Source organism: Gigantopelta aegis, chromosome 6 (assembly GCF_016097555.1).
Source record: "Gigantopelta aegis isolate Gae_Host chromosome 6, Gae_host_genome, whole genome shotgun sequence".
NCBI classification, from domain to species: domain Eukaryota; kingdom Metazoa; phylum Mollusca; class Gastropoda; order Neomphalida; family Peltospiridae; genus Gigantopelta; species Gigantopelta aegis.
Genome location: NC_054704.1, coordinates 57,861,837 through 57,884,044, shown reverse-complemented (window position 1 = coordinate 57,884,044; position 22,208 = coordinate 57,861,837). Strand labels below are relative to the sequence as shown.

Genomic DNA, 22,208 nt, shown 5'->3' with positions numbered 1-22,208 from the left:
GTACAGATAGCATTGTAGTCATTGATATGTTTGATATTTTTCATAGATTTGCTAGTTAATTATAAATGGGTATTTTAATTATGTATTTGTATTTCGTAGAATTATTTCATATTTTGTAGTCATAGATTGGTCCTCATTCATTCTAAATATTGGACATGTTATATATATCGGAGCAATCTACACAACCAGTAGGAAACAGATACCCGGAAGTCACGATTAAAAACAATTTTAGTCATGACTAACATTCAATAAGTCTAAGGTGACACTTTAAAATTAAGTTAATACAGCAAAATCAATTATGTTTGCACAAGTGCAGTCTTCAAATATCAGCGGTAAGTTGTTGTTTTTCTTCAGTAACTAATAGTGCAATTATTGTTATTATGGTAACCAACTTTACAAAGGGAGCTCAGCTGGTCAAAATAATTTACAAAATTAGGTACTTTCACTTTATAATGAAGTTTATCATCATAATTATGTTTTTAGTAATTTCTAACAATGACTTTATGTTATTTTATACCAAAGTCATTTTGCAGGGTAGATCTTTGACATTTTTGTGTCATTGTCAATGTGTAACCCTGTAACCCTGGTTACTATTTCATTACATGCCATCTAAAAAGAAAGTCTTGTCACTCCAATCTGCATAGTCAGCTCACTCCCTAAAATTGCCTACTCATCACAGTGATTGATCAATTTGCCACAATTCTACTTCATTCTATTTGAAAACTAAAATTAGTAAAAGACACTAATTTACAAACAAGTTAAATGCACTAACTTAGCTGGGGAAATGGAGGGTTTTTGTTTTACCTAATCCTATTTAAGTATTTTAAAAACAGACACCGAACACTGATTTGTTTAGTGTCATATCTCACATAACACCTTGTCGGTCCATTGTTGTACTTAAAGTTGTCATTCTTGAAATTGACTGATACATGTAAGTTACATGTTGTAAATGTGTTTTTTGTTTGTTTCTATAATACTGTGGATGTTTTTAGCCAGTGGGAGTCTGTGTTCGATAATACTATGTTAACTATACAACACCAGTGATACTAACAAACTAACTAATCAGAAATTCTAACCAGGACCCGAATGCCTGTGATCCTGGTCGTTGAGTAGCATTGTATCATCTGGGTTGTTTAAGTTGGTTTTTTTTGTGTAATCACGAGATCTTTATAGTGCAATAATGCTACAGCTGCTGAATAGTTGTGGATATTCAGAAATAAATTTCAAGTTATTAGTTCACTACTGGTCCAGCCCGAGGGGAATATAGGTTTTGTCTCTGTCCTGTTCGTTTATCTGTCTGTCCGTCTCTCCCACACAGTTTTATGTTTACTGTTTTTTTTGCAGTGCCTTGATATACTGCTTTATCACATACTGTTACAGATCATATTTGACTTTCGTGGTGATTTACCCATTTTTCACACAGTTTTGAACTTTGGAGATATGAAAATTTGTTTTCCAATTTCTTTTTTCAAAATGCCTAAAGATATTGAGCTTAAATTGTGTATAGCTTTTTCATATACTGTTAAAGACTTTCATGCCAATTCACCACCTTTTCACTGAGTTATGACTCTTGAACTTAGGAAATACTGACTTTTGTTGGGACTGGTACAGGATATCAGTTGCTTTCTAAGTAGGACTCTTAGATTGCTTGTTTTAGTCAAATTAAAGGCGTAGACCCTATTTTCGGGTCATACTATTTACTAAGTTTAGTTAATCTACAAACCTGCAACACATTTGGATTTGGTTATAACAGAGAGAAGCTAAAATCTGTGATGTTTAAAATATTGTCTAGAAATAACTAGAGACTGTTTTGATAACCATTACTTCTCAGACGAACATGCCTTTTTAGCATTATGAAAAATGCATTTTGCGGTATTAGAAAGACCACTCAGGATGACCAGAAACACTTTGGATGCATAGAAATAGCTAATCTAAGCAATAAAATCTAAGTAGTGTTTGATTTCAGTGATCAAAAACAGCTTTAATAGTGAAAGTTATGTTGTAGTATTTAAAAACTAGGATCTGTCACTTTAAAGCTTAACATTTTTAGTAAAATTTGGTTCAAAATTAGCATCAGTTAAGAATGAGATGTTTTCAAAGGAGTTGCTTGCAGTTGCCATGTTGATTTATTATAATATTAAAGGGACATTCCTGAGTTTGCTGCAATTTTTAAGATGTTATCGACTAACAGAGACTTTTTAATGATTGTAATTACATATGAAATATATTTTTATGCATAAAATATTACTGGGTGTATATTAAGCGTGTTTCTAATCATTCTAATATTTGTACTTTTCGTATGTACGAAATTATTTGAAGACAAAATCCAGTTTAGGCTTCATACAAATATTGAGATGATCAGAAATGCATTGAATATACAGACACTGATATTCTAAACAAGAAAATATATTTAATATGTAAGTTTAATTGTAGAAATATTTTATTAGTTGGAAACATCTTACAATGCAGCAAACTCAGGAATGTCCCTTTAACAGAATGAATCAAATGTCTTATGCCACATCACTCATTCACTGGTTGACTGCACTGAAAATAAATGTAGACCTGAGCAGTATTTTTTCAAAAATTAATAATTGGGTCAAATTTTGTTCTTCTATTTTTAAATATTGTAATGTTTATGTATTTGTCTTCTGTACTGTTTATTAATAATATGCCATGAGCTGGGCTCTGAGGATGATGTAAATGTTATATGCATCAGCTGATTTGATTGAGCATATAAACTGATATCTTATGTACACATGGTCACAAATTTATAGTCTGAAAACATAGTGAAATCTTTAAATCCCTAGCAGCAGTTGACCAATTAATGGAAGTAATCGAGCACTGGGGCGACTGCTCAATTTGCAGAATGTTAACTTACTGTTAAGGTAAGTCTTTTGCAGCCTATACTGGCACTAACAATACCTGTATTATTACTTATTCATTGATCGAACCCTGCTAGAGTTTTTGATTACTAGTGTTCTTACTTTTCTTTTACAGCTGCAAGTTCAACAAATAATGTTGGTTTATATGAGGTAACCATTTTTATTTTTAATCCCTGTTCAGGGATTTTGAGAAAGTTAACTGCATATATGTGCATGTTGTTTGATACATGATTATGAATCAAAATTCAGGTCTAGTTGCTTATCTGGGCCACTAGTCTAGTACATGTAGTTCTCAAATGAGTTGTTATGCATGCATTATGTGCCAAGTGTTTATCTCTTGTAATTTACAGGGATCAAAATAGGAAGTAAAATATGGTCTGCTGGGGTTTTTTTTGGTTTTTTAAATAGCAGGCCAATTTTATTTGTTTTAAATATGTCCTACTAAGAAAATATGTAACCTGCTGGAAATTAGTTAGCATGGTATGTGTGTGTGGAGGATTTTGGACAGTGTGTGGCAAATTAGGACCACTGAGATGTATTTTAGAGCATTATGGAATTAAAATATAACAAAATCATGAGCTAGTACATGGACTGTACATTTGTTTCATAAAACAAATTAATTACCTGTAGTTTTAGCAGACCTGTCAATTTCTGTGTCAACTGCTAGATCTAAATATGGACTACTTTTTGCAGGCTGCTACAGGGGTTCAAACATTTTCACAAAAATCACTTGCCATAGGGCAAGTGTCAATCAGATATTCACTTGTCCCATATATTTTTCCACTTGCCCATACTTTTTACGGTAACCAATTTTGTTACTGTACTTAATTTAATACAGTGCTCAATAATGTAATAACCTTGAAAGTAATTGGTTTAAGTGCATAAATAAAGAATTTGGCAATAGGTTACATCACTTACAAGGACGTACTAAATTTATATGTCTGTTCAGTAGTATCCACTGTTTATTGTACTTTTGTCTGTCTTCTCTACTTGCTGATTTAAACTTTAAGTTTTTAATAGTGTTTCTTTGTTGATTTAAACTTTGTTATTTGTTCATCTAAATATAACTATTTTATCAGTGTATGTCTTAGTGACCACTTGCTGTATGGCTGTGGATGTGGTGAGAACCTTTTCCACTCATGTGCCATTATTTTATGGCTGGCATTCGTTCAAAATCATTTAGGGATTTTGGACCATGTGTCATTATTGTGAGTATATTATTTAACACTTTCTGCCCCAAAACACTTCTCTTGGCTGGGCTCCAAGTAAACATTAGCTCTATTTGCAAATGTTTTTAAATCTTTCAGGCTTGGTAAACAACTATGTGGGGTGGGGGGGTCATACCTCGAATGCAGTCTTGTAGGCCTATTTTTAATTTATTGAACATAATTTGTTTGTTAAAAACTATTGATAAAGCAAACAAAAAAAGAGGATATATTCATGTATGCTTAGAGGGCATCGCACCATCATGATTATTGCTTATAGGGCTAATGAAATCTAACTTGTCACAATTATCACGTAGGGCTAATGATATCTAACTTTCACCTTATAGTCCGTCCCACAGGAATGCTTTTTTTCATACTATGAAATTATATACAATTTATTTATTTCTGAGCCGATTGATTTGTAAATTGTACACAAAATAGTATTGTTTTTTGTTATTTCCAAAACACTTTTACTTTTCTTCTTCTTAAGTCAAACGAAACTAAAATTATTTACAAAAACAAGATGTTTATAGTATGATGGGATGTACTATAGACATTCATTTTACACGAATGTAGATTTACATTTGCAAAGTACTGAGAAACATTAAGTATGTTCTGCTACTAGTTTTATGACATCTAAACTAAAATATCTTACAACTTTTATAAGAATACAGTTCATAATATCCCTTTTCATTTGCAAAGAGCAGATTCCAAAACCATGTTAACGTTTTAATATAATAATTTTTAACTGTATCCCACCTCATATACCATGTTTGCAACGATTATATATTTTGATTACAACACAAACCATGTATACTTTATTTTTATATAAGCTGTAAAGCATATTGGACGCTATTTCCAAATTTGAAGATCATCGAAATGATTACTTGTATGGATTCAATCAAACATTCAATGGCGGAAATTACCGATCTCAGTCGATAGTAAAAGGGGAATAATTGTAAGTTGTTATCGAACTTTTCAACAAAATATTTGTTTTGGTGTATTAACACATTGGCAAGAGTTCCGATTGTTACAACATTCAGGGTTAGTTCTCCATAGAATCTATGTAAATGCTCGAACGATCGGAACTCTTTCCAAAGGTTTTACTGAGATTTGTAACAAAATTAAAATAAGTTTTAGGTGTTACATTAGTCACTTGTCATCGGGCAGATGCAGTTAACATAATTACTTGCCCGACATGAAAATTCCACTTGGCACGGGCGTCGGGCGATGGGATTTTGATTCCCTGATTGCTGTTTTGAGCACTGAACTTAATGGTAAAATGTTGTTGAACATAATATTATGTTATGACTTATAATTTATTATTTACAGGAGGTGAAGCTATACAAGACAGCAAGGGAAAGAGAAAAGTAAGCAAGCTGCAATCTTCATCATGCATACATGTGTTACTATAAGTATTTCATGCACTTTTGTGTACTAGCATTTTCTCTCTGGCTTATTAGGATGCAAGTAAATTAGAAAAGTACTTAATTATATCATGTTAAATGCTAATAGTGACTTTACTATATATGTATTACATGTATCATTAATGTTTGATTTTTTTTTTAGAGGTTAGTAATATTTATTGTTTATTGAATTAATATACATGTACATATAAAACAGTCTGTGGAACAAAGTTCAGTTAGTGTTTATTTCTTGTCTTTAGAGTTCTATCTAATTTAGTTTTCATGCAATAATTTCATGCTAAATATTTCTAGGCTCTATGAGTTTTAAAATAAATTTTACATATGTTGTAGTGTTTTATTTTCTAGTGCATGCAATATTTTTAGTTCTGTTTCATGTTATTACAAACACTTTAACAGAACTACATGAATTGTATAATTTATTTTACTATGTTGATATACATTAACAGTTAATAATAATATGATCTATTTCTTATTCCTGTTAGATATGACAACATGGCAGATTTGTATGCCCTCATTAATACACTACAGAGTTTAGAAAAAGCTTACATCAAAGATGCAATTCTTGCTAAAGAGTAAGTACTGGGGTACATACATGTAAAGTTTTTGTGAGTTTTTTGCATTTCTTTTTTCTATTGTTATGCATATCTAGTATGACCTTAATACATATCTGTTCAACTAAGTTGTAACAGAGATGTCATTTTCAGTGTACAAAATTAGCATTTTTTCTAACCAGGTCAGTATGGGTGTTTCGGGGTTTTTTACTGACCCTTTTAACATTTTAGCAGACAGATTAAAAAAAATTACAGGCCTAGATTTAAAAATAAGACCACATTTATAGAGACTTGCATGTGTAACAGTTTAAAGCCTCATAGCTGTCTGATTATGTGGTTACACTTATCAAATACATATTTGCACAAGACTATCTTGTGCTTACTAGTTCACGACCGGTCCAACTGGAAGGGACTATAGGCTTCATCTCCGTCCTGTTTGTCTGTCTGTCCATCAGTCTGTCCATTCCACATATAGTTTTCCGGATTTTGTTTTTCCACAATGCCTGAAGATACTGACATGACATTTTGTGTAGTTTTATCATGTACTCTTATAGATCAAGTTTAACTTTCATAGTGATTTACTCACTTTTCAGAGTTATGGACTTTGAATTTAGGAGATACGAAAAATTGTAGGGGACATGCATTGCTTTAGCAGTACTCTCAGAATGCTTGTTTTAATATATATTATATACAGTCAAACTTCGATAACTCAACTTTCGAACTCTTGAATTGAAGCGATGGTCCCAGCCAAATTGCTATACAAACTAGTAATAATGACCTTCAAAAGAAGAAGAAAAATCGATCTCTCGACCTAATTCTTTGGTCCCACCATAAAAATTTAATAGATTATGCACTTCTATACCTCGACGCCTGTGGATTGATCAATTGCCACTAGTATTTTAAAGACAAATGAATTATCAATCGGATCAGTCAGGCAAAGCGTGCCTATCTCGGGTGGTATTGGCTGTTGAGGATTAAGGTGATAATTACACAATAATAGATCGCTGACTAAGCAGAACGAAATGATCCTGTGTTTGGTCGTCTGTGTTCATACATGGCAGAGGGCCTCGCTACATAATACATACCGTAATTACAGACAGAGAGCACTTGTAATAATTGTTAGCGCTGTTTATTTTCACTCTCAAAGGTGTAAATCATGTCAAACTTTAGCTTTCCTATTTATGTATCAATTTATGTTTATCAATTACTAATCATTTAGTTACTTTAGCTGGGATGGGATGGGGTGGGGTGACAGTTATATATTAATTCTCCTTTCAACTGGGGATGCATAGTTTTCAGAGTTTAGAGGTAGGCAGTGAAGCATACACTTCTTACAATATCAAGCGAAATCATCCAGTTGCAATACAGTTTCAAATTTGAACTGTTATATATTAATTTTGAAAAACATTAACTCCCTGAAACTTGAACTATTTGCTCGTCCCTTTCAAGTTCGAGTTATTAAAGTTTGACTGTATTTTGTTATTTATGGATTTGCATAATCCAGTATCCCCCACACGGAAAACATGGACAAGTCACCAACTGATAAATCCACCCCTCAGTCAGTTTTGCATAACCAGACTTTGCCGTTTCTTTATGCCATTTCAATATTATATTTGCCTATGATATCTTATTTAATTATAGAACAGGAATGTTGGTTAGATATGAAATAATTTAGTCCAAGAGCTTTATTTGGTTGATTTGTCTATTTTGAGTTACGTAAAGGTCAGATAAACTGTGAAATTATATTACATATGTATATATAGTCCCCAAAACACAGTTGTTTATTGCATACTTAGTACTTCATGGCTTGCAATCAAAATTACTCAGTTGATATATTGTTTGTTAACAGGTACACAGCTGCATGTTCAAAGTTGCTTGTGCAGTATAAAGCTGCATTCAAACAAGTCCAGAGTGAATTCCATACTATTGAAGAATTTATGAAAAAATATAGGGTTGGTGTATTTTATAGTTTGTTTTTTTAACTCTATTTCTAACATACTTAAAGTAAAGATTAATTTTAGCAGGGGTGCAGAAATGGAAAATGTTTCACTAGCCCACCGGATCAGAACCAACTAGAATCTACTAGTCCGCCAGCTTATAGTACAATATATTATTGTTTAACAATATAATATACACAGTCTTCACTTCAGATTATATATACAGTCAAACCTGTCTTAGCGACCACCTGTAATCAGCAGTCACCTGCCTTAAGCGGCCACTTTTTTCCCTCCCAAATGAGTTATAATGTAAATGCACCTGTAATAAGCGGTTACCTGTCTAATGTGGCCAGCGGCCACCTAAATCGGATCCCAAATCGCTAAAATACCTGTATTAAGTGGCCACATTCAGTCCCGACATCTCTATTGTGTATCAATTAAGAAAGTATGACTCTGCAATGCATCAAATTGCCTCTGGGCAGGTTACGCTTGGCATTTGTAGATTAAATTACTATGACAATACACCGCATGAAGTAGGAATTAAATAATTAAATAGAAAAATAAAACAAACTTGTTGAGAACGGTTAATTTAATTCATTCGATCTGCATTTTTTTCTGAAGGAGACCTGTCATAAGTTGATTTATAGTCAACTGTGAAGCACACATCCATTGATTAGTAGTACAGTAAAACAAGAAACAACAACAAATGTTTTAAAGACTATGTGGCAACCTGTCTTAAGCGGCCACTTTTATCTACTCCCTTGTGTGACCGCTTAAGACAGGTTTGACTATATACATACATACATACACATACATACATACATACATACATACATACATACATACATACATATATATATATATATATATACACACACACACATATATATATATATATTTATTTATCATATAATATCTTACATTTTCAGTGCAATCAAAGTATGTGATATTTTTCAGATCACATACTTTGAGAATTTGATAACTTTGCAAATTAGATGTAAATTAGTCGAGGTCTCAGCACTAGGTTTATTGACATTTAAGCAAATGTACTTGGGTGACACTCCATGATTGACGTATGCATTCATAGTCATCAAATAAAAACATTTCAATGGCAATTTGACACTGAAAGCTGTCCAGCATTCAGAAAACAAAATATGTTTGGCATAACTTTATTTTGATGTAAGACCATCCAAAATGACGTCATTCGAGTTTGACGTCATTTCCATTCAAAAATACACCGCGCCACATATTCTTACATCATTTGAATATCTAGCAATGACGGACTGGAATTAAAGTTGCGTGTACAGTTTACAAAAACATGTTGTATTAAGCTTGAGCTTATATGATAAAGAGATTATTACCCTCGTGTATTTCGGTATCGTCAATATCATATATTAGGAATAAAAATAATGTATTATGCTCGCCAGAGGCTCACATAATACAATTTTTATTCCTAATATATGATGTTGACGATACCGAAAAACACTCTGGTAATAACCTCTATATATATATTATTAAGGACACTTATTATTAAATAATCATCATCAAGTGGCAAATAAAATCAAGACCAAAACCTTGATTAACAAATCAATACATTTTAAAAATATTCTGGAAACGACAAAGTTTTTCACATTTCTTTCATATAGATTTACAAAATTCATGTGACATCAGGCAAGTCTTTAACAAAATACACTGGCGACATTCTTTCAACATAAACAAGCCATTTCTAGGAAGTGTTGACCCTTGACCAGTTCTGTTTCACTGATTTCAGACAACAATATGTTATATATAATTTCAGTGGAGATAGTGGCCTATCATCTTATACAGTATGTATTTTTAAAGAATGTTTCTGACTTCTTTATTTATGCTTGAGTAGCAGGCAAACTGATTTGTAAAGTTGAAGTCATTCCTTTTTGTCATATATCGTTGTGTGAAGTCTGCAGTATTACTTTGAATCTCATTGCAAAGATCACACTCCATATTTAAAACATGTGCTAGTGTTTGGCAGTTCATTTTACTCGACCAGTTTGTTATTTAAGATTGGTCAAAATGTCTTATTGGACTGTGGTCTCAATGACTGGCTTATTGTGAATTCTTACAGCTGGATTGCCCTGCAGCTCTGGAGAGGATCAAGGAAGATCGCCCAATAACTATCAAGGATGACAAAGGAAACACCAGCAAGTGTATTGCTGATATTGTCTCGGTGAGTTTGACGTCTTCCTAGATTTATCCTGCATTGAAGATGTGTGATATGTTTATGTGTGCATGTTGTGGTGCTCTGACATACTATAGGCATTTATGATGTGTGGGTGGATTAACTGACTGCATCGATGGATATCATGTAATACATATTATCTGAGACACACAACCTATCTGGAGCCTTACTAATAGAATTAACTTGTAAAACAGTAATCGTCGTCTAGTCAGTTGACCGAAAGAAAGGTGCAATAAGCAAGAACAAAATTATTTTATTTTTGTGAAACGTTTTGATACAGTATTATTTTTAGTAGGTGAACATCAGAGATGTCACCTTGAGAGGAGTTGTTTCCATTCATTTAAAACTGATGATATAGGTTGTGTAGTCAACAATTCAGTACTAGCGTAATCTCTTTCTTGCAGGACTTCCAAAACCCAGCATTATAAAAGTTATTGGTTTTTTCGTATTTCAGTTATTTATTACTGTGATGGACAAACTGAGACTGGAAATAAGAGCCATGGATGAGGTAACTGTGAAACCATAAGTGTGCTAATGTTTCTCAATTTCATTTGTATTATATTCATTAATAAACTCTTAACGTCATGATGAGTTGCCAATAATATAACTCCAGCATGAATGGGAGTCCATAGAATTATTATGTAATTTTGTATATGTTCATCTATTTTCACATTTATTTGTAACTAAGCATAATTAGATATGCAAAACAAATTACATGTCTTGTGAATAATTAACTACTATAGAATAAACATTAGAAGAATTAAGACTAGAATGTACTATTAGGGACAAAGATTAATGTCAACCACAATTTAAGTCAATCTTTTTAAATTCCTAAACATTTTAAGGAGTGCATTTGTTCACTAAAAAATTTTTAACTTAATTTTTGTGTTTTACTTGGTACACAAATTTCTATTTATTAATATAATTTTATCTAAGTTAATTTTATGATTTTTTTTAAAATTATTTATTGTAAATGTTCAGATTCATCCTGATTTACGAGATCTGATGGAAACGATGAACAGACTGAGCATTCTTCCAAGGGATTTTGAAGGGAGACAGAAAGTTAAAAAATGGTAAACATTTATTGAATTAAAAATGTTTAAATGTTTTTATGCATGTAGTAAATGTTGTTTTGATGAACCATTATATAGGTAATACTTATTAATTCATTTCTTAACATATTATAGTCATATATATTGTAAAAATAAAAAACCAGAGGAAGAAAACAACATAGTGAGTATGAACAAAGCTTACAGACTGTCAAAGTTACACCATCGCAAACTTATTACAATGATTCTGAAACATTTAGGGTGATAACATTAATCTGGTGATGTGCTTAAATGTTTGAAGTTATACAACATTTTTATTAAATTCTAAATATATTCTCTATCTGATCGCTGATGATAAAATATCTATGCATGCTATCTGTGTGGTCATATAATGTTTGTAATATTCATCCATTTTAATATGTTTTCCCATGTATTTTTTTGTGCTAGGCTGGACACACTAAGCTCCATGAAGGCATCAGAAGAATTAGACGATGGACAAGTAAGACAGATGCTCTTTGATCTGGAATCATCATACAATGCTTTTAACCAAGTCCTTCATGACCATTAGATCCAAGCAATTGGCATTCAACAATGCAGACACTATTTTTCAGTCTTGTGACAAAATGTTTATAAAGCAGGATGATCTCAAGAGCTAACTTCAAGTTATTCAGTATGTCCACACTCAAGTCCATAAAATGTCAACACATTTATGTATCAACTGTGAAATCTGATCAGCATTGCTATCAGTAAACATTTTCAAACTTAATGGTTTATTAGGATGATGTGTATGTGTACGTGTGCCAATACAGAAATTAGAAAATAATATGTCTTTTATATGTATGATACTACTGAATATGTTATGTACGTCTGACAGAAAGTTCAGTAAATGAGAAAAAGGAAAGGAATGTTTGTGCTTTTAAATTATGACAGTTTGGTGTGTAGAAATCTGCTGCTATCATATGGGCTATTATTACTGAATCAGTGCATTTAATACTTAGTAAACTTTTCGCCATAGTCAGACAGCAGATACCACAAGCTTTGATATGTCAATCATGAACACCTATTTCAATATGGAAAGGCCATTGGCATAGCCAGGATTTTATATTGGGGGAGGGGGTTACACATACTGCTACACATGTTATGGGGTGACACCATGACAGGCAAATATAAATGGTGGTAGGGGATCAAGAGGCTATGCTAATGGAAAAGACGTGGGATCTACTGAGTGTGATCGATTCTTTGACTATTGCACCACTTCTTGAGTAAACAAAACAGCTGATTTTAACTTTTTACATTTGGTTACACATATGTATTAATGTTTTAGGGACTGTCTCAAATTTTCATCACTTCTCCCTAAATGAATAACCCTCTAATACCTTTCAACCCCCCCCCCCCCCCCCCCCCCTCCAAATGAATTCAGTCAGGAACAAAGGTGTTGAAATTTTTTGGTCCACAAAATTTGTACCTTCCTACAGTCAATAAACAAATAACAGATGCATGGCAAAGGTATTTAGGTGATGTTTATTATTTTGATTCATTTAAAACAATGAACAGTCAATTCAGTTCACTGGAGTCTCAGACTAGTGGAAAACAATTATCTTGTTTTAGATAATCTGTGCAGAAGAACAATGGATATATCAAGACATTTATGTTCTACAAAACAACTGACATACATTAATAAATTAGTTAGATTTTTATTCATACCACCCATCATATATGAAAAGGAACATCCCATGCTGACATTGTGTGTGAAACGTGTCACTGTAACGAGAAGTCTTATGCTGCGTTCGGATGTGCTCGAAACCTGAAATTTCAAACCGTAATTGCCAAGACTAATAATTATACTGTTCATGTGTATTTCATGAAATTCTTCTTTAACTGTGATTTCAAATTTCACTTTATAAATAAATAAATAAATAAACATGCACTTTTTGACACTTCCATTTTCAACTTTTTATCCGCATGGGTGTTTTACCCCCCCCCCCCCCCCTTTCATGGGTTATTCGTTTAGGGAGAAGTGATAACATTCTGAGACCATCCATTAGATGGTTATTGCTATAGATGTCATATAGAACACATGCTATACAAATTTTACACACATCTGTAACGCCACCTTTGTATGATATTCGTATGATTTTATGAATAAATAATAATTTATTACATCTTTGTATGTTTAATTTCACTACATTATATAACTCACATCTTCATCCATGGTAATAAATAATCAACCATTCCAACCCCCCCCCCCCACACACACACACACACACACATCGCCACTACTCCATTCGGCTACACAACTCTTTATGTATGAATATGTAGAACAGATTTTCAACACATGGGTGTCTACGTTAATATTATTTAGGACAGTATGTTTTATTGTAAGTAATCTTGTCATGTATGTTTTTAATTGTCATAAAATTGTTACTTTATTAATTATGACACTACAATAAAATGATAAAATTAGCATGAACATATGTTTGTTGTGTTTTGAGGGAGGTAGGGGTTGTTATGCATCCTTAATTCCTGGAAGAATTTCCATAGAATAATTTTATTATTTCTATTTTTAAATTTCTTTATTATTATTATTTATTTAATTATTTATAAATATTTATTTATTTATGAATATTTATTTATTTTATTTTCGAAAAGGGAGTTGGGGGGAGGGTGTGTTAATTCAACCCACATGCAGTGAATAAGAAGTTTTGATTTATGCTCGCCACTAAAGTTTGTTATACTATAAATACTAGCACGAGTGTAGGAAGGTGCCAAAAAGTGTGGGGGGGGGGGGGGGCACACTTTGATATTTAGCCTACACTTACACTATTATGAAGCAAATATAAAGCAAAATATCTGAAAAGTGAGGGGCCCCTATGCCAGTGAATAGTTTCGAGTTGACTAGAGGAAATATCAACAGCTTAAACAGAATGCTATTCTAAATTTATGCCAGTGTTTGAATTGTGTGATGAAGATGTTCTACACTGTACAAGACATTTAGCAATTATAAGTATAAAATAACTCGGGGAGAGTTCAAAACACTGTAATGTTAAAGATGATCAAAATTTTTAAATGCCTTTCAAAAGTTGTGGATTTTGGTGGTATCTGTATGAACCCTGGACATTTACTCAACACAGTACTTAACAGAAGTGTGGTAGGACATCATCAGGTTACTACCGGCCTCAGTGGTGCGGTTAGGCCATCGGTTAACAGGCTGGTAGGTACTGGGTTTGGATCCCAGTCGATGCATGGGATTTTTAATCCAGATACTGGCTCCAAACCCTGAGTGAGTGCTCCGCAAGGCTAAATGGGTAGGTGTAAACCACTTGCACTGACCAGTGATCCATAACTGGTTCAACAAAGGCCATGGTTTGTGCTATCCTGCCTGTGGGAAGTGTAAATAAAAGATCCCTTGCTGCCTGTCATAAAAGAGTAGCCTATGTGATGACAGCGGGTTTCCTCAAAAAACAGTGTCAGAATGACCATATGTTTGATGTCCAATAGCCGATGATAAGATAAAAAATCAATGTGCTCTAGTGGCGTCGTTAAATAAAACAAACTTTACTTTTTCATCAGGTTACCAATCTACCTTTTATACACCTGAGTGTGATAATAAAGGAATTACTTAACATCAAACAAAATGATAACCCTAATACACAACTGCCATGTGTATAGTAGCAAAAAGAGAGTTCCTACAAAGTAGAAAAGAAAATTAATCATGGTGTGAAACCACGAAATAATGCTGGGGGCAGGGGGAGATAAATCTCACAAATTTTCCTATTAACAATAGAAAGAGGGATTGAACGAATTTCTTGTTATAAAGGTGTATAAACCATTACAAAAATATCTATTACAATATGTAATATACCATTATAATTGTCACGAGTTCAGACATAAAATAATATTGACTTTCTCATAAAGTAGCAATTAATTTAGACGACATTTGTGATGATTGGCAGAGTGCCCGTTATAACTTATGATCTTATGGTAGGCATGTACTATAGTTAGGCCTATTTATAGCAGATTTAATTATACACAGTTTGTTTTGTTTAACTTTAACGGCATCACTAGAGCACATCGATTTATTAATCATCAGCTATTGGATGTCAAACATTTGGTAATTTAGACATTTAGTCTTAGAGAGGAAACCGCTACATTTTTCACAATAGGCCTACTAGTAGGCTACTATTCATAGAACTAGCAGAGAATACAAGACATTATTTTTGCATTAATTTACTCATATCTTCAGAACTGTCTAGACTTACATAATACATATGTTGGGCAATAAATAGGTGAATATTTTGTTTAGGATTCTATTATTTTCATATTTTGGGTTTGGTTTCCATCTCACTTTGCACTTTCAACCCACAATAGGTTTTCAAGAATGAAATCCTGGAAAATTTGTCAAATAATTATATGCATTGTTGAATAATTGTATGCATGTTATGAATGTGTAATAAACAGTCCTGTCATGTCAGATATGGAAGATGAAGATGATGATGATGCTCATGCTTTCATATTAAATGCGGTGACATCCGACGATCTTGTGACAGTGAGAGACTACTTGCAGAATGGCAAAGTTACACCCAGTTTTGTGTCTGGAGGAAAAAATCTTGTGTGTGAGGCAGCATACAGTGGACATGTCCAGATGTTGTCACTGCTGCTACAGTACAAGTTTGATGCAACTCAGTGTGATATATCCGACCAGTGGCATCGCCAGCCCATCCATATAGCTGCATCAAGGGTAAACATCAGTAGTCTTGACAAAAACTCTTGATATATAATGTTCAGTAATCACCAATTGCAAATTTTTTTTATACAAAGTGGCTACAACATTTGGTCTGGCTAATAAATTTTTCTTTAAAATAATCATTTTTAATCTTTCTTTTTTTGGTGTGAAAATATTTGACTTCTTTTCTACTAAAATAAAATTTGTTCCAGTGTGAGCCCTGATGAGTCCTGAAATTCTTACGGTAATAGAGGTGTACATGTTGTTTACTTTCCCTTCAGGGTCAAAATGCATAGCAGTAATTGCATGTAGTGAAATGCTTAAAATAATATTTATAGAATGTTTTTATACTCCTCTAGAAAGGCTGAATGGTTAGAGTAATTCGAAGTACTGAATAGCATAAAATAATGACCGAAATGCTAACAACAATAATGAAAAGAATATACATATTCTTAAAGGCTTATAATAATATAACAATTAAATGTACTTGACCCACTTTTCTTTGAAAATACTCCATTTCCTATGGGGTGGAGCTGCCAGTGCCACCCTTCTACTTTATCTCGGACACTTATGACTTAATAATGTTTTTGCAAGACATCAGATCCTGAAATGCTGATAATTAAGAATATGCAGAGCTTACAATAGTTGACATACTGAAAAGTTTATATAGTATTAATACTTCATGAAATTGTGTTGTGTTTCTGCTTCAGGGCCATCTAGAAGTACTTAAATGCTTATTGGAAAATGGAGTGAACATCAACAGCCAGGACAGCCATCACCGAACCCCTTTACACTGTGTGTCAGTATATGGTCACACTGAGATAGCACGCTATCTGTTGTTATCAGGTACCCTAATCCATTTATTAGTCTCCAACCTTGTCTGTCTGTTCATCCTACCACCCGTCCGTCTCACATATAGTTTTTCTAATGTTTTTTTCATAATGCCTAACCAGACTTTGCCGTTCCCTTATGCCATTTCAGTATTATATTTGCCTAAAGTAAAATTAAAGTAAAGTTTGTTTTATTTAACGACACCACTCGAGCACATTGATTTTTTTATCTTATCATCAGCTATAGGACGTCAAACATATGGTCATTCTGACACTGTTTTTTAGAGGAAACCTGCTGTTGCCACATAGGCTACTCTTTTATGACAGGCAGCAAGGGATCTTTTATTTGCGCTTCCTACAGGCAGGATAGCACAAACCATGGCCTTTGTTGAACCAGTTATGGATCACTGGTCGGTGCAAGTGGTTTACACCTACCCATTGAGCCTTGGGGAGCACTCACTCGGGCTTTGGAGTTGGTATCTGGATTACAAATCCCATGCCTCGACTGGAATTTGAAACCAGTACCTACCAGCCTGTAGACCGATTGCCTAACCACGATGCCACTGAGGCCGGTATATTTACCTACGACAGGGGACAGTATTTAAAAATCTTAGGTAACCAGAAATCAGTTCACGTGAGTTTTACTTAGGTAACCGATTGTTTGGTTACGTGAATATAGTTCTTGTAACCTAATTCTAAAGCACTTGAACTACGGTTCTGTGCTACATTGGTGGTTCATATGTATTTAAAAACATAAACTGATTTTTACTTTTAATTTTAGAATGTAATTGTTCACCATGTAACCGATTGGCAGTTCTCGTGATTTTTAAGTTGTGTAACCTACACACGAACAGAACAATGGTTCACGTGAAATATTGTACCCTGCTATAATATCTTATTAGTCCCCTAACTGTCCAACCAGACGGGACTATAGGTTTCATCTCTGTCCGTCTGTCTCACATGCAGGTTTTTTTAAGAATGCCTCAAGATATTGAGCTGAAGTTTTATGTATAGCTCTTTATCGTGTACTGTTACAGATCAAGTTTGATGTTCATGGCGATTTACCCATTTTCAACAATAGTTATGGCCCTTGATACAAACATTTGTTTTCTGGATTATCATTATTATTTTGTTTGCAAAAGCTTTGAGATATTGAGCTGAATGATGTGGATAACTTTATCACATTCTGTTACAGATCAAGTTTGACTTTCATGGCAATTTACCAATTTTTCAGAGTTATGGCCCTTAAGTTTAGGAAAGATACTAAAATTTGTTGGGCCTGGTAGGGAACATGTATTGCTTTAGCAGGGGGTGGGAAGTAGCTTAGTGGTGTCACTAAACAAAAACAAACTCTTTATTTTTTTTGCTTTAGCAGCACTCTAAAGGACTGTAGGAAGCCTCATGCGAGGTCAGAATCATAGAGCGAAGTCACTTCTCTCTGACACTTGAGAGGGCAAAGTTTTTAACAGGAGGGAGACTTTACTATTTAATAAAAAGAACCCCCAAATACGCAAAAAGAGTTATATTAACCCAATACAATTAAACCTGTATTAAACGACGACACGTGGGTAGTCAAAAGTGACCGCATAAGTCGCTGCTGCATACAAGTGTAACTTTTACATTCTGTAAACAAATTTCTTTTCTTTTTTACCGTCAGTACTGCTAAATGATGGAAGTGCTCTAGAGTTTTTTAAACATCACATTTCCACATGTCGCCTTCTTCAAAAATAATAAAATGTAACTGAAAAACACTAATTTAACCGTTTGGAATTCATTATCTCACAAGTTTGTCGTCTCTTTTTATTTAATTACTATTCCATGTAGATTGTTGTCCTAATGGATTAATCTACCAACGTCAAGTTTAGATTACCCAGAGCCAATTAAATATTCCACGATACATAGTGAAGATTGTTTATTTGCTGCACATCGTTGCTGTATATTTTAACATTTTTAATTTACAGGGGCCGCTTAACACAGGCATTTTAGCAACTTGGGATCCAGTTTAGGTGGCTGCTAGGTGCGTTAGATAAGTGACCGCTTTATTATTACAAGTGCATTTACATTAAAACATCTTTTGGTAGGGAAAAGGTGGCCACTTACTGCAGGAGACAGCTGATTACAGGTGGCCATTAGAACAGGTTTGCCTGTGTTATTTTATAATTTTGACATCTTTGTTTGTATGTTGAATTTATTCATTATTATGAAAAAGTCTGTGTGAAACTAGTTAATTATTCCCCTTTTTCTACGTCAAATGTTTTTTTCAATGTATTTTTGGGTGAAGCATAACTCAACCTCTATATAAAACTTTCGTTTGCCATAGTCTAGATCCCCACCCTAGTACAATTTCCAGCAGATACACCTGATAATAGAATTAAAGTTACACACTTCAACAGTCAGCAGCACATCTAGGCCTGATCTAGTCTCTCCCACTTGTAGTGCCTGACACGGGTGTTGTACAAGCCTGTTGCATGATTTTGTGGCACCAGAGTCGCTTCAAACTCTCGGACACACAACACTTAATTATCATCTATGAATAGGTGTCCCTCAAGTTCTTCACCATTCATCCGTGATTCTGTACAAAAAGTGACACCGATTTCACCATGTAACGACTGGCACGCTTGTCAAAGCGAAGTTTGGACTCACTTTGTCTGCTGCTATAGATTTTGTCTCCGTCCATCTGTTGATTTAGCTTTACCATGTACTATTATAGATCAAGTTTGACTTACGTAATGATTTACCCATTTTTTAGACATATTACCTGTGAAAATAGGAGATACAGAAATTTGTTGGATCATGTAGGGGTCATGTATTGATTTAGCAGTACTCTCGGAAATTATGTTTTATTGGTGAGGTAATCATATTTTGTAAAAAAAAAAATAATAATAAAAAAAAAAGGTGTGGGGGATGTGTAGGAATTGATTTAACTTGCTTGCATGCAATTAAGTTACCCACATGAGAAGAATCATTGTAGTTTAGTGTTGTATTTTTATACTTGGTATTACTAAAACAAGTAATATTGAGTTAGTAGCATTGCTAATGAAAGTTTCTCATTGACCATTTTGTGATTTGCATTTCACACAGAATGATTTATGTTCACAGGTAAAATCTTACCGACTGATGAATACTGAACACAAAATTGATTGTTGTCCTTTCTTCTCATATAATAATTCTTTAACAAGATTCTTATGTGTCCTGGAAATTTATTGAATTTGGTGATTTTAAAATCTAGGCTTGAAATATTTAATGCGCTAAAGTTGTTTTCGATCAGATTTACATTTTTAAAAATTGTAAGATTACAACTTGCTTTACATACTGATATGTGTAAATTTTATAATTGGTCAAATAAATTTGGTGTAATAACATAGCAATAAAATATCCAATATTCATTTAGTACCTGTGATAATATGTCGCACAATCTGTAATGAACACATTCTCTGCAAATTTTGTTCCATGAGAACCATGTGTAACAGCTGCTAATATGGTATTATACCCACATTGAATTTGTATCTTATTTTGCAGGAGCTTCAGTAAATATGACTCAGCTTGATGGGTTCACTCCACTACATGCAGCAACATGTCTTGGGCATTACAAAACCTGCCAACTGTTAATTGAACACAAAGCCGAGGTGGACAAGGCCGATGATGGCGGGTGGACAGCATTGCACACTGCAGTATGTTACGGGCAGGAGAGAGTCGTCGAGGTGCTACTAGATGCAGGTGCTTCATTAGTGAAGAAAACAAACGAAGAAGGAACTGCATTTAATATTGCTGCACGTAGTGGATACTTGAATATTGTGAAACTGTTACACAGCAGAGGTGCTAATGTCAATGACCGAGACATGCAGGGCTATACACCACTTCACCTTTCCGTTTGCTACAAGCGCTACAGTGTGACTCGCTACCTACTGCTTCTCAATGTTCAGATTGACACATGCAATTATGCTGGGGAGACGCCTTTTTATCTAGCTTGTGTACAGGGAGACGAAAAGATTATTTTATTACTGATCCATGCCGGTTTCAATGTCGGCCAACTTGAGTGGCTGCGTCGACCTACTGTGCTTCCAATGGGAATAGCCAACTTGCCCAGTCTGGTGGCATTACTGAGGCAACTGGCAGCCAACCCCAGAACACTAACAGAATTAGCTTGTTTCAGAGTAAGGTCATTGCTTCTGGATCGTTTGGTTACAGATGTGGACAAGTTGCCTTTGCCATTAAGACTCCAAGATCTTCTAGCATACAGAACACTCGCAGAGTAATGACAAGTTTTCTTTCTGGTATTTGTATTATTCTGTAAATATTTTGTTAACAGTTTTAGTGGGTAGGGTCAACGGTTTATCATTATTTAGTCATGTGCATCGATTAACAGCTGTACAATTGTTATGTATGACATCCAATAGCCACATGGGTTGAACAATTATTTAAAAACTCACTTGCCCTGGATTTGCATTCTTTCTTTGCCCAATATATTTTTCCACTTGCCCATCCAAAAGATTTCCTTGTTTAAATGAACAAATGAATAATACTGGTATATGTCATGTGTAATTATATAGTTTTGTGATGTAATCTCACTATATTATAAAATTTATATAGTATTTTATCTCACAATTATTGGAATCTAATTTTATTCAGTGTATGCTGTCAACAGACTGAAATAAGTAGCCTATGCAAAACTAGTTTTGTATCCGTTCATGCAAACAACTGTTTCTCACATGAAGAAGATGAAAAGTTTTATCTGTACCAGGGGTGGGGAAAAGCCCTTTTTTCCCGGTCTGGGACCGATTCTTGATCTCTGAGACCGAAATTATTTATTAAAAACGTGTTTGCCAATCCCATTTTTGTCATTCATGTCAGTCCGAAGCACCTGTCCATTTCTATTATTGGAACAAATTCCTATCCGTCAAGTGGACCGGCCTGCCCAGACATCGGTATCTCGTGCATGATTTAAAATAATAAATAAATGGTGGTCAATATGGCTGGTGTTTTAGACGTCTGCCTAAGTGTATGTTGCCAGTCACTGAAGTTGGACATACAGTAGTTTCAATCCACTGCCAGTAGGCTAGACATTTGTCAAAGTCGCTGAGCTGGTCAAGAGATTAAACAGACGTTAACAATAACACCATTCTTGGTGAGAGAGCCATCAAGGGTTCGCAACTGGTTACAATCAACACCTGTCAACACCTGTGTATGGAGCTCTGTCGGGTCGAGTGTCCTAGTCCGAACCAAGAGGCTTTTGTGCAATACAAACTGCTTGAAATAGCATAAAATATACAGAAATAATCTATAAATGTATTTATTGTTGACTTCAATGTAGTGTATCTAATAATTATAAATGACTTTAAAATTAACAAAAGGTTTCCACCTTTTTATATTAACAAGTGTGAATAAGCAG

The 22,208-nt window shown here is 33.9% G+C and overlaps 2 protein-coding genes across 3 annotated transcripts; both read left to right on the top strand.

Annotated features, from left to right (window-relative positions):
* The first annotated feature begins 194 nt into the window (after positions 1 to 194).
* On the top strand, positions 195 to 13,730 carry LOC121374945 (vacuolar protein sorting-associated protein 28 homolog). Its single transcript, XM_041502090.1, has 9 exons — positions 195 to 332; positions 2,998 to 3,032; positions 5,420 to 5,457; positions 5,997 to 6,086; positions 7,915 to 8,017; positions 10,104 to 10,205; positions 10,672 to 10,725; positions 11,199 to 11,290; positions 11,714 to 13,730. Exons 1-9 carry the CDS (start codon positions 299 to 301, stop codon positions 11,832 to 11,834), a joined length of 669 nt encoding a protein of 222 aa, XP_041358024.1. The 5' UTR covers positions 195 to 298; the 3' UTR covers positions 11,835 to 13,730.
* Positions 13,731 to 15,023: 1,293 nt separating this feature from the next.
* LOC121376294 (poly [ADP-ribose] polymerase tankyrase-2-like) lies at positions 15,024 to 21,645 on the top strand. 2 transcript variants are annotated; one of them, XM_041504131.1, is made up of 4 exons: positions 15,024 to 15,083; positions 15,739 to 16,004; positions 16,700 to 16,835; positions 20,339 to 21,645. In XM_041504131.1, exons 2-4 carry the CDS (start codon positions 15,741 to 15,743, stop codon positions 21,073 to 21,075), a joined length of 1,137 nt encoding a protein of 378 aa, XP_041360065.1. In that variant the 5' UTR covers positions 15,024 to 15,083; positions 15,739 to 15,740; the 3' UTR covers positions 21,076 to 21,645. The 2 variants fall into 2 exon arrangements, with proteins under 2 accessions (XP_041360065.1, XP_041360064.1); XM_041504130.1 differs by having other exon boundaries at positions 15,056 to 15,247.
* Positions 21,646 to 22,208: the final 563 nt, after the last annotated feature.